Source organism: Sceloporus occidentalis, unplaced genomic scaffold (genome assembly GCF_023333645.1).
Source record: "Sceloporus occidentalis isolate IW3139 unplaced genomic scaffold, rSceOcc1.0.p SCAF_4, whole genome shotgun sequence".
Classification (NCBI taxonomy): domain Eukaryota; kingdom Metazoa; phylum Chordata; class Lepidosauria; order Squamata; family Phrynosomatidae; genus Sceloporus; species Sceloporus occidentalis.
The window spans coordinates 152,013,094-152,027,330 of NW_028316984.1; the positions used below are offsets into that span (position 1 = coordinate 152,013,094).

The following is a 14,237-nucleotide window of genomic DNA, read 5'->3' on the forward strand; positions in this document are numbered from 1 at the left end:
TCAAGAACAAAGCTAATATCATATATACTAACACTAAAGAACATTGTGGTGGCACCGGTAACAGAGCATAAAGAAAAGCAGCTGTCAGAAAAGCAGTTGTAAAATCAAAGAGAGAAAATACATTTATTCCAATAGCTGCAGATAGCCACATTGAAACATAGGTGCACAGAAAGGTAACAGAGTATTTGGTTAAACAAACGCTAACTTGTGCAAACTGACTTATGAAATGCGTATAAACTGGTTTACCTATATTTGTGTAGATACAGTGAATGATCAGCTGATTTATGTAATCTGTCCAGGGTTAAGACAAGCCCAGCAGTACTTTAAGCTATGATTTGCAATAAACAAAAAACACAATTTCTTATTGGCCTTCTGAGGAAATATGGTTATATAGACCCTCCAGATCTCCCAGTCCTACTCCTCTCAACTTGGTTTTGCCCATAGACGTAGGTGAAGGATCTAGAGACCTGCTAGCATATAGTAGGCTGTTATCCTACACACACTTACCTAGGAAGCAGGCTGATTGAACACAGTAGGACTGACAACTGAGTAAAGTTGCATATGCTTAGTTTATACAAAAAATAAGATATTATTACAATTGTAGGGTAAGCCTGAATACTAGACATTATACCTTTTTATCCATTTTGTCCCTAATACCTTTTGTCCATTTTTCAGCTTTCTAAGAAGTATGGAGTCCATATCTGTGGAGAAGGTGGAGAATATGAAACATTCACATTGGACTGCCCTCTGTTTAAGAAGAAAATAGTTTTGTATGTGCTTTTCCTTTCCTTTAAATTTTAGCACTGGGAACATATTAACATTTAGCTTGAGGCCACTTCTGTTGGTGGCAGCAGCAGAACATGTCCTCTAAGTTCACAAACACTCACTTTGTTTAACACTGGCAAAGTCCTCTACTAACCTAAATCAATGCCTGACAAGACGAGGCCTTCATAGAAAGCTATAAACTTTTTAGACATTTGCACTTTCGTTTACTTGCTGATTATGGCCTGCAGTAAAACTGGTACCTACACACTGACACTTTTATCCTTTCATGAAGTGCGAATTGCCTGTAATATTTATCTTTCATTACAGCTACATTTGATAAACTGCCACATCAGTAGCCTGTGGGTTCCATTAACTCTGTTTTCCTTCTCTCTCTCTCTCTTTCTCTCTCTCTCTCTTTTCCTTCACATCCCCCTCCCATTTTAACATTAACAACTTAGGATGATAATGCTAAACATTTTGCTTGAATTACTAAAGGATGTTTTTGAATGTTAATGTTTTGAATCAGTTCAATTTGCACTGAGTAGGTTATTTCCTTGCCATAAATTCTTAAAATGTATGTGTAGAGGTGTGGGAAATTTCTTTATCCCTATGTAGATTTGTCAGTACAGTTATGGTAAATAACTTAGCCTGAATGTATTAAAGGAGATATTTTGACTGCTATTATTCCTCTTTCATCTGAGTTTACAGATTGTCTAATAAAACAGTATCAGTGTCTGCTCCATACCACTTTCAGACCAGTAATCAGAATAAATATGGTAATTCCATTACATAATTCAAAAGACTTACTCAGGAGTATCCCAGTTGGCTATACGTGGGCAACACTGTTTGAGAACCACATTATTTGGAATTTTTCAGACATAAAAGCTATCCTTTCAACAAACACAGAACTGATCTGGGTTGAATCTGTGCCAGATGAATGTATCCTTAAGGGTTGTATCTGTCTAATAGTATAAAATAGCAGGGCCAGGTGTGAGCTGTGGCATACTAGAAAAGCTGTTGATGTTTACAACTTAGGTAGAACGTACTTCAGAATATTGTGGAAATCTGTTACCACATAGTGATTAAAAGTGTGAGCTAGATGTTCCCTGTTTGCACATTGACTCAGCCAAAAGCTATTTAGTTTCAGTTTCACTTTAGTTCTGTCTCAATATAATTTTTCCCTAAAGCAATCTGTTCGAAAAATGCGTTCTCTAGATGTTGCTGGATTTCACCTTTTAGGAGTCCCAGCCAACCGTCAGGTATTCTGGGAACTGAAATCCAAAACATCTGGGAGACTCATGTTTGGGGCGAAAATTGTCCTAAATTAACAATCCTCTTGTTTATTCTGGGCTTCCATGAAGGCTTTAAGTAAACAATGTTGTGATAGCTTAATTGATAGACTCTTATCCATTGTTCAAGAGTCTATTCAACTATTCAAGACAGTTGACAACCAAGTGATACACATTAGTATGTCACCAGTTGGCTTTCTCTGGTGAGGCTATCAGACACCTTTGTTGCATTTTTAATCCTGATGATGCTTGTGTTCGTTTTATGATTTTGTGCTTACATAGCTGCTTATATATTGATTTGCATTTACATATTAATGATTTTATTGTCTTAAACAGCCTTGGCAATATAACTGAAGAATAATATGAAAGTTCTTATTACAAATAATAATAAATATTTTGGGATGCCATGGATATTTGTTTATTAAAATATTTATTAATTCAGTGTATGGATTAGGATTCACTTGTTGACTTCTGCTGGTAGATAAGTGAAATACAGTGAACCTGGGAGGGGATAATGTCTCTTCCTCACTGCATCCCTGTCTGTACCCACAAAACTGGCTTTGGAAGGCTGGGAAATTTTATGTTCCAGTTTTATGGGTGACACATATTTCTGTAGGGGGAGGTGAAAGGAAGAAAGTTCCATCACAACTGTCAACACAGTGTTGAATTAGGCTAGAGTTAATGCTCAAGAGTTAGCAGCCATGCCCAGACTGATTTGTTTTATTGTTTATTTCGGGAGTGTATTTTTGATGAAATTTCTAAAGTTAAATTTGTTATTTTAACTTTAAAAATCTCAACATATAAAAACCACTTCCAGTACAAATACCTATAAAATGCTGTAGTAAGATAGAAGAGATAGAAGAATGAAAAAAGAAAAATAAGTATTGTTGCATCCTAAAGACAAGATTGATCATTCTAAAACTTGATAAATCTGAATCTTTTCATTTACAGCAACCTAGGGTAGTTTCACAACAGTATGTCAAGGTTCGGATGATATTGGTTGTCTAGATCCATTTTGTACTGGGTTCAAGTGTGACTCCTGAGAGGCCTGAGAGATGGGCTATGGGAGTGCATCTCACCTGAAATTTAGGGGCAGAACAGACTGCTGCAAAGGGTGGTTTAAAGCTGCCCCTGAGAAAGCTGGATTGAGGGCATGGCAACCGCACACTGTGGCCCCAATCTGCCTTTTTGCTGGCCCCAAAAAGAGCAGCAAAATGCTGCTCCTTTTTGTGCTGGCTAAAATCTGGCTTTTCCTGCTCCACCATTGCTTTATGGTGCTCCAGTGGCGTGTGATGTCTAAACACCACACCACTGGAGCGCCTGGAAGCCAGCTGTTTTATACCCTGCCGGGCGGCTTGAAGCCGCCTTCCTGGCACCATGGGAGCATGCATAGTGTGTATGCCATGTCCCCAAACTGGCTAGAAGCTGGCTTTTCATGCCAGTTTATACAGGTTCATAGTTAGCTACCTCTCTGTTGGTTCTGTTGTTCTTATTATCATTTTGGCTAAAACGTGGCTGAAGAAAGAAGGTATTTGGTGGCTCGGCTAACCTGTGAAACTTAAAATGAAAGCTAGTGTGATATGTTTTATACCTTTTGGTTGGCCCTCTAAAGGTATCACTGCAAGATAGATTTTAGCTGGTAGTTTTTACAGGTTTAGAATGTGTAAGTGTGTTATGAACTGGAACATTATCAAACAAAATTGATTTTATCAATCCTGCACTCTTTTTTTGACAACTGATGGTTTTAAAAATCAAATGTTCTAATTTGAAGTCGAATGTCCTAATTGTTGAGGTGTTTTTTAATATAAATGTTTATGATTTTATAGGGATTCATCAGAAGTGGTTGTGCATTCAGCAGATGCATTTGCACCTGTGGCTTACCTTCGTCTATTAAAATTGCATTTAGAAGATAAGGCAAGTACAACAGTACAATTTTCATATATTTATGTGTTATAATCTGTGTCATTACAAAGTGTCAGGATGAGTAACAATGAACTTTTTAAACACCAGTCCTCTACAGAAAAATACCCAGTTTAAGGTATGACAGAAATGGCAAATAAAGATTGTACTGTAATAATAAAACCTTCTCTTTACCAACCTAAATGTTTGCCGCCTCAAGCAAACGTGAAGTTCTTGCAACATTTCAGTGACAATGCTTACAACTTCTAGAAGAATATATGAGCATTAGCAGCAATTAGCTGCTGAACAAGTTCAGGGAGTTACTTGTGAGCTCCAAACCGCTTAAGATCATAGCATACGGGAAACCACTTTCTTCCATATACAGTATTAACACTCTGAGGAGGAGATCCTCATTATTGTTCCATGGCCAATTGAGTTTTTTTGGTTGAAGTAGAAGGAAAGGCCTTCTGTGTTGTGCCACCCAGTATATGGGATGATAGAAAGATGGACTTCCAGTGTGGAGTGTTTCCATGGAAAGTTGTATTTTGTGTTGTTGTTGATGGAGGAAACTTTAAGGCAACTTTGTTTGCCCAGGCACATTTGTTCAGTACTGTCACTTGACTTTGGTTTTCAGTGAACTGCTTTAAATTGATTGTTTTAAGTGAATTAATTTGTTGTTCCTTATCATTTTCACATCATACTACTTTTAGTAACTGGATTTATGTTATCTTGTTTTCATTTTAAGATGCTTTTGAATTTCAAATTAAAATGTTCTTACATTTTTATATCTTATGTAAAAAACGTTTTTACACAAGTAAATAAGTTGGGTAGTTACCCAGAATTTCTCTATGGTGCTTTTGCAGTACAGCTTTTATGTATATATGGTAAATTTAAGTGAAAATTTCTGTATCACCTAACAGATGACAATGCTTCATAGTGATAACTGAAGTATGTTAGGCCCAAGATGATGTGGCAGTAATTGGTACAAACCTACGCTTAGGCCAGATGTGAAAAGACAATTAATGCTCATCATATAACATCTTAACAGTTTATTGCCGTTTTTGTTTCTGTTCCTTCTGAAGCTTCTGAAGAGTAATCAAAAGTGGTCTACCAAAGTACACGGTACAGTAATTTAGCATGAAGACTAAATGAATGATTATTGGAAATCTCAATCTGACTACAAAATTCACAACATTGAAATGGCTGTCACAACTGCCCTAAATATTGAAATCATGCAGGAGGAGAATCAGGCTGCAAAGACTAACCGTGTCACCATGTATATTCATAGATAAACATTTAAGCTAGAACACATTACAACGCATGTTCGTATAGAACAGTTTTATCAGGTTTTCCGAGATCTATACAGGTCTTTATGTTTTGCTGCAAGGAGCTGCTGCTGCTTCAGTTTCCCTATCTTCTGTCCCTGATATGTGGCTACACCTACAGCCTCAAACTACAAGGATGTTCAGAGTATGTCAGGACTCTGCACTTGTACCAATGTGTGCATGAAAGTTCTCCATATGAAGGAAAATCCAATCAGAATTTCCCCCCATATTGAGGACTTTGGTTCATGTGGTTGGAATTGCTTCTGTTGTGTTGAAAATGCATGAGTGTCAGCAGTCACAGCGACCCTAAGTGTCAGTAATGTGATCAGGGTTTACTTGCAGCAATGCGTATTCTTTCAGAATTTAAGAGGATGATTTCCTGAACATGACTACAGCCTTTACGTGGGTAAAGGACACTCATGTGCATTCAAGCATGGCTTTGGACATCAGGAAATGTTGAATGTTTTTTCTTATTCCCCAACACAATCTATTGAAAAGTTATGTGTGCTTTTAAAAAATGCTTCACTTGTTTACGATATGGACTGTGTAGCTGGCAACAAATTTGAGTTTAGCTGACTCTGGAGAGGTGAATGTTTGTAATGAATGAATGTTCTGTTTGTGTAGTTCTTCAACATAAAATGCTAAGATACTTAGTAGCCACTTCTGAGCTAAGTAAATATAAGTGCTACCAATACGATATTGATAAAGTGGCAAAGTAGTAGTTCTATTGAGCAGCCCCAAAGTGGCCTTTCCTTACTAGTGTTCCAGGGCTGAAATGATAGTCTGTAATAATATTCATCTAACAGTGATTTAATAATGGCTGTGAAGCATTTGTGTAGCCAGGTTAGAAGTGATTCAGGGCACTTACACCTGTAAGTGAAACTGGGTAGTTGTAATAAAAATTGGTTGTTATTTTAACACTTACAGGTCACCCCAATACACACACACACACACCTTGTGGAGAAAAGGCTATTGGAAGATTGGCAACATCCAATCAGAGTGAGCCTAGCAATAGCCAATGGGAGCGAAGCCAAAAAGGTAGGGGCTACTCCCAGGAGCAAGTATAAATAGGAAGAGAGGACCATGTGTGACATAGATAGGGACTGAGCTCTGAGTTAGAGGTTTATTAGACCCCAAGGGGTTTTAACAGCCAAGTTGGCTGAGATACAGCAATAGCAAGTACATTTATATACTGCTTATCAGTGCACTTAAGCACTCCCTAAGCAATTTACAAAGTGTAAGCTAATTGCCCCCAACAATCTGGCTGCTCATTTTAGTGACTTCGGAAGGATGCAAAGCCAAGTCAACCCTGAGCCCCTGGCATGGCAGGTATTGAACTCACAGCCTTGTGGTTTGTGAGTGAGTGGCTACAGTACAGGCATTTAACCACTGTGCCATCAGTTGGATAGGGGTTTTGAGTACCCAGGTTAAAGATTAGAAGAGTCCATGGTAAACAGTGTCCAGAAAAATCCTGAGGAATTACAGCCAGAGAAAGGCTGTGGAAATAACTATAAGTGCTTGAGTGGCAATGAAACAAGTGTGAGAGTTTAACTAGGATGACTAGGGAAGTAACAGTGAAAGGATATAAAGTTATAAGGAAACAATTACAAAGACAAGTTAAAGGAACTGTCAAACTGTGTAACGAATAAAGTACAGTATTTAACCACCGTATCCAGTGTGAACACCATCCACTAAAAGAGATACTGTATTCAGCCTGAGTTGTAAACAAATCTATTGCTTTGTTTCAACAAGCAGCTGTCTGGAGTGATTTTAAAAACACATTAAAAATGCTACCGACATTGAGAAAAGTCTTTTAGGTTTGGGACACACTAGACAGTGGGTGTGTGGCTATCAGAGAATAGTTGATGCCAAGCTGAAGAAAAATCTGTAACCAAGAGATCTGGAATCAAGAGAGAGTTATAGTGCAGGAGACACACAAGAGAGTCCTGAGTTTGAATGTCTCTATCAGATATTTGGTGGCAGGAGTAGGATAAAAAGTCCATTGTGCTGCCATCTGAGAGAAGTGGTTTGGGTGGGTGAGTCTCACCGAGAAAAATTGGTGGCAGCGGTGGCATACAGAGGAAAAGAGAAACGGTTTTAAGAGCTTTTGGCAGTGGCACATTATCACCTTGACACACCCTTTTCAGTTTTCCATTACATGAGTGGAGTACACTGTAGAAACAAAGAAAAAATAATAATAGTAGAAATAGTATTGAGGTCTCTTTAAATTTGTTTAGGAGAATTCATTGTGATTGATAACAAGATGAAAATGCTTTGTAACTCAGATGCACAGGTTCTGGATCAATTAATTTAGGATTATACAGCAAAGATTTAGAGTACACAGAAGCTAAGTATATATATTTCACAAGGGACATGGTGTGTTGCTAATATTTTGGTTGGAAGACAAGTAATTTACTTACAGAGTGATACAGTGCTCTGATACAATCTGTTTAGGGATCCTTAATGCAAGCTCAGGAGACTGTTATTGGCAGAAGAGCAGAATGTAACTGTAATATTGAATAATACAACTGACCCCATTTAATGTTGGCAGCAAGGGAAGCTTTCTGTTCTGTAAAAAGAACTGGAAGAAAGCCAAGAGTTTTATAGAAACGGTAGTACCTTCAGGAGTTAAGGAATTTGGGTTTGTTGTTGTTATTTGCTTTCAGGTTGACTCTGGCTTATGGCAGTGCAGCCCAGTCATAGGGTTTCTTGGCAAGATTTATTCAGAGGAAGTTTCTTAATATATTCTTTTTAAACTGAGAAAGTGTGACTTGTCCAAGGTTAACCAATGCATTTGCATGGTCAAGTGGTATTTAAAGCTTGACCTGCTGGAGTCTTAGGGCCCGAACAGACAGGCCAAAATAAAGTTGCTTCAGGTCACTTTGGAGGTATGCTGTTTAAATGATGCATGCGTCCTAAAAGGTCAGAAGCCGCACCAAAGACATGCTCCAGTCCTAAGGACTGGAGCGCAGCTTTGGTGCAGCTTCTGGCCTCTTAAGATGTGTGTGTTATTTAAACAACATACCTCCAAAGTGACCCAAAGCAGCTTTATTTTGGCCCGTCTGTTTGGACCCTTAGTCCAGTACCCAACCACTATATTGTGCTGGCTCCCCAAGAGAAATAGGGGCTCAAAAGCTGCCCGTTTTTACTTCTGACAGAGGCTGCACCAACCAAACACTGCGGCCTCCATCAGGACTCAGGTTCTTTTTAGTCTGTGTGGCAGGCATCATGAGTATGCCAATGGCGCACTCGCACCATGAGATTTAGACGCTGTGCCATGCTTGCGTCATCATGGCAGCCCCCATGTGGATGGGGCCACACCATGATGGTGCCGCAGCCTCCACACGGTAGGGCTAGGGAGCATGTGGTGGCTCTGCAATCCCAAGCCCTAAAATCACGCCGCTTTCTGGCAGTCTGTATCGGGCCTCAAATACCAAATATAAATTTCATTCAAATATATGTAATGATATTTTAAGGTCTGCTGGGGAGGAGATGTCAGAATTGAGCAGCAGAAGGATAGGGAACTATTAACTCTTTCCATCCATTATTACCTCTTCTCCAAATATCACCCCTCCTAAAGAATTCTAAATAAGAGACATTGTGTGTTAAAGAGTCTGCTGGGGTAAAGGAAGAAACAATATCAGGAGGCACTTTAGAACATGGAATTGATGTTTCTGAACCTTCCCTTTGCTGTTAGTGCTTTTTGTATCAAAAACTTCTTGTGTCAAATCTTACATTATGCTAAATTCTTTCTAGTTTTGTTTTATTCTTTCAATGATGACTAAGCCAATTGTTTGCAATTCATTTTAAATCAACAGCTTACAGAGAATATGTACACATATGCTGCAGCATACTTATTTAGCAAACACGTGCTATAAATTTATCAAAAAGAGACATAATTATTCAGGTTAAAAATTGTTCCTTTGTTGAGATTTCTCTTTTTTGTAGCATCGTGTTCCCCATGCTGAATTCTGGTGTTTTAGTACATACCTTGTTTGACAGGGATCCTTTTTTTAATAATGCAAAGCCTTAAAATATTACTGTGAGACTGAAAATTATGCCAGCCGACTATGTGAAGTGAAACTGAATAAGCTGAATAAGAACACTCTTAGAGAGGAAAGAAAAAGTGGAAATATATTAATATTTCTTAGGGGCACTGACTTTATTGCTCATGGCAAACTTGATGCTAAAATGCTCCATATATCACTACAACGTGACAAGCCAGGGAAAATGAAAAACACAAAGCTTTACATAAATCAGGCAAAAAATCATATTAAAATGCATAACATTTTATATAAGAATCAAGATTTTACTTTTATCTATTCAGAAGCTCTTTCCTCCTTCTTATGTAGATGTTTAAGATTTTGTTAAAGCCCCGCAGTTTCAAGCAGTTTTATAGCAAATCATATTTCAAATTCATTGTAGACAAAGCTGTCACATTCTTAAAGAGCTTGCATTTATGGAATTGTGGTCTAGATTTTGGTATATACACTTAATGTCTTGTAGAGTTAAGGAGGAAAATAGTTTGTTTTGTACTATGATGGAATCATAGCAAAAGACATTACAATCTTCAGATTAATTTATTTTCTGTCATGCTATAATAAGCTGTGTTTTCAATAAATTGTAACTGTGGAGGGGCCTTTGGTTTTTCAAGATCATAATGTATCACTGGCTTAAGAGTTTAACCCTGTAAGACTAAAGAGCTATTCATATTGACAAGGAAAGCATTTAGTCTTGAGCAACATTGATTCTTTTTTCTGTAGTCTTCCAACAAAGCCCTTCAACATGTTAATATTTTGTAACTCTTTTTAATCAAGAATGTGTAATAGTCTCAATTGTTGGCACAGTTAAGTGTAATTAATGGCTAATGAAATTTAAGAAGGCTTAATTACAGAGAGATATAGTGCTCTGATCCAATCTGTTTAGGGATCGAGTTAAGACCAATGCAAGCATCTTTACTATTATATCCTGTAACAAAAATGAACCCAGGCTTCAGGAGCAGATTCCTAAATGACACTTAGGCAATATTTTAAAAAAACCACACCCATAAGGAACTAAGAATATTTCTGTAGATTTAATCTACCGGTTAAATGTCCCTTATCCTGAATTTTGAAATCCAGAATACTCCCTAAATCCCAAATTGTCCACATGGGTGACTGAGATAGTGATATCTTTGCTTTCTGATCAGTCAAGGGACACAAACTTTGTTTCATGCACAAATTTATTAAAGATAAAAATTACCTATGCCTATCTGTATAAAGTATGTACAGAACCTAAATGAATTTCATGTTCAGACTTGGGTCCCATTTCAAAGATATCTCATTATGTACAGCCTGCCCTCCTCAACCACAGGCTTGCTATCCGCAGATTTAAGCATCCATTACCACTAATGACTGTGTGTGGATGTGGTCGCTGTCATTGAAAACCATAGGACTTGAGGTCTCTCTCTTTTTTTTTATCTGCAAAGGGTTCCGGAATGAAACCCACCTGGATAAAAAGGGCCCATTGTATATGAAAATATTCAAAAATACATAATAATAATAATAATAATAATAATCCAAAACACTTCTGTCCCAGACATTTCAGATAAGGGAAACTCAACCTGTATAAATAACTAATTTTTTCCCAATCACTGAAATTATAGTATATCTTTTCTATAGATTTATTTATTGATTTATAATGCCTTACTGTGACTAATAGAGGAATTACAATTCAGTCCTATATAGAGAGTACTAAGATGTAAGTTGCACTGAGTTTAGTGTCACTATTTCCAGGTATGTATGAATCTACAGGGAACGCCAAAGAAGGTTGCAATGGCTAGATGTCACTGGAATACCATCCAAGTATTTTTCCTGCCAAGTCGAGACTTCCCTTTGTTTTATTTTATGTATTTATGTGTTTATTTTATTGGTATGCCATATTTCTCCCAGAGAGGGGCTTGAGGCAGCTCTCAAAGAAAGTAAAAATTTAAAGACTTGTTTTTTTAAAAATCAGCACCTTAAAAATATAAAATCAAGTTAAAACAAATTTTAAAAATAAATAAATAAAACCCATATCTGAACCAGAAGTTCCACTGCCTGCCGGTGAAAAGAAAGCAAGCAAAGGCCTTGCCCAGCCTCCCTGAATACTTCCCTCTCTCCATTAATGGATAGTAGTTTGACTTTCATTGTAGATATTTAGCTGTGAGCTGAGTAATGCTTACCTTAGATTCAGAACACTGATGAACTGAAACCCATTGGATATGTTATATTTTGATGGAAAATAACAGCAAGGAAAAAACAATCTAAATAATTGGAAGGAATCCCAGGGGTCATCTACAGTATTTCAATCCCCAGCTGGTGCAAGAAAACACAGCTAAAATATGCCTTGATGGAGTCTATTTAGAAAGCTTAAAGAAAGTAAGAGTCCATCACCTTCTGAGGCAGTGGCGACCCTAGGGTTGGTGTCACCTGGTGCAGTCACACATGGGAGGCAGGACATCTGGGGGTGGGAGCATGCGTGTGTGGCCAGAGATGCACACACGTGGCCCCAGGGAGCAGTTGCTTGGCCCCAGAGGGGACAGGGGAGGAGCCACGTGTCCCCGGAGAGGCCAGGGGAAAAGCCACATGGGCCTGGGAAGTGCCAGGACCTGATCAGGTGTAACCCACCCCTTTTCTGGGGTGTCACCCCCTTTCTAGGGTGTCACTCAGTGCAGCCCACACACCCCAGTGATGCTACTGTTCTGAGGTAGTCCATTTTCTGTTGGAAAATCTTTTGCATCTGACATGGTGGACTGTAGTCCACAAAAGTTCATACTAGGTCCCCTTCCCTTTAATTTCAGAAATGCTGCTTGATTCCTTTAAATATTTTTAGACTGAAGTAGAATAACACAGCTTTATCTTTAAATAGAACTTTCTAGTACGTAGACAATATCTCTTTTTTTTGTAATTTGTATCCATGGATCAAATTCTACTCCGTGGAACAACAGAAAACCAGCTTGCTCCATCACCAGATATATGAAGATGGTTATAATCTTGATTTGAGATTGGGTTTGGTCTGGATTAGTCAAGACTGAGTCAGAGACAAAGTTAAAATGGTGAACTTGAATCAGGTCCCTATGCACTTACAAAACATACCAACCTCCCTTAACTCATAGAGTTTGGTACTCTCATTGTTGCTATCTTCTGGACACATTCCAGTTTGTCAATATTCTTAATTATTTTATGTAAAATTACAAATAATAATTTAACTCAACCACTAGACTTTACTAATGTTTCTTTCTCATTCACCTATCAACTTCTGTGTTCTTTCTGCCTTTATTTTTAACTATTAATTCTGCACTGATGCTCATCACCTATCAGTCATCCTGATCCACCACCCATTAAGTGCTTCTCCTGTCAATTACTATGGAATTTGCTAGAAAAAGAAATAGCCACCAACTTTCATGGCTTGTTTTTGGATTTTCATGGCTACTTGTGAGAGAAGCTGTGTGTAAGACTACAAAGAAAAAATGGTGAATGTATAGCTTTGTCTAATATCAGGTACAAGTCTGACACTTCCAAGTCAGACATATGCACACATTCACCCAGGCACTTTTGTAAGTGTATAAGATTATGATAATGGCAACATTATTTTGATCCATTTGGTAATGGTCTCTTTTCAACTTTTTACAGCTGCTGCATGCTTCTTCTACACTTTGGCTGAGCTGTCTTAAAGAACCTTAAATCCCTTTCATGTTCAGTCACAATCAGATGAAACACCATCAGTGTATATATGAACTTAGGGTTGTTTTGGCCCAGTGTGTACCAGTTTACAGTTCCAATATGCAGTCAAATGTATTTGCCACTTTATGGCTCATTCAGTTTGGAATACTTTACAATCCATTTTTTCATTATTACTATCCTGAATTATTTGGTGTTGAGGCTTCCTTCTAAAGCTTATGGCAGGAATGTCATTTTCTGTTTCTACTTAAGGAGATAGGTTCCATTTCTGTAACAGTTTAGAACTATGATCCAAATTCAGTTTTATTAACTCCAGTCATTGTCCTTCAGAAAGTTGAAATGATGCTCCTCCTCCTCTTACTCTGGATTACAATGATGGTAAATTTTGTCTAACCATTAATCCAGATAGAACATTTTGCCTCAGTGGTTGTTACTCATGATAGGAGGTAAGTAACCCTATGATTCTGTGAATAATTTACCAGAGACCTATCCAGCCTGTTACATGGTAATGATTTATCAATGCTGTTGGGAAAATACAAATGGAGTAATGCAAACAAGATGTACACTAAGTATATAAAAGAGTGAACCAGGGTGCACAGAAACAACAGGTCATTTCAGTTCTTACAATTCATGATAATTGTAGTAGAAACTCTGTTTGAGATGACCAGATTGAACAAGATGGATATTTGTTGAATGCACTGCATGTTGAGTTCAGTGTTCAAACATGCCATTCTGCTTAGTTATGTTTCACAGGTGTTAATTTTACATTCTCTCAATTGAATATTTTATAATCATTCCACAGTTTTGGCTAGCATTCCTTAGTATAATAATGTGCTCCTGCTCTCTTCCACTGTTCTCTACTGCATTTTCTTTAGATAAATCTCTTCATGTTTAACTACAAAGGCTCACTGGAAATTTGTTTTAGATTGTTTCTGGCAGCACAATGAGCCCTTGTGCCTCAGGGAGAATAACATTTTATTCACTGTTCTGGTTTAATACATTACTGCACAACTTCAAGATGCATTTTTGCATAATAATTGAAAAGCTTCTGGTATCCTGTTTTCGTTTTTTAAAAATAAGAGCACTATTTTGCCTACATATTTTATACATATATATAAAAAAAACTTTTTAAAGCCATGGATATGTCAAGCAAACTTTGTTTTCTAGGTATACAATATACTCTTAATAACAACATTTATTATCTAAAATTCATGGCTGTCCACAGAGGCCTTGTGTTCTCCATAATGGAAAAGCAGAGC

The 14,237-nt window shown here is 37.6% G+C and overlaps 1 protein-coding gene across 5 annotated transcripts in view; it reads left to right on the forward strand.

The window, feature by feature from the left end:
* Positions 1–14,237, forward strand: part of LOC149314862 (uncharacterized) — a 330,650-nt gene that overhangs the window by 122,876 nt on the left and 193,537 nt on the right. For all 5 annotated transcript variants that reach the window (XM_089522021.1, XM_089522019.1, XM_089522020.1 and 2 more), the window contains 2 exons: positions 676–770; positions 3,881–3,968. In XM_089522021.1, coding sequence (XP_089378147.1) covers positions 676–770; positions 3,881–3,968 — 183 coding nt within the window. The remainder of the gene's footprint in view (positions 1–675; positions 771–3,880; positions 3,969–14,237) is intronic.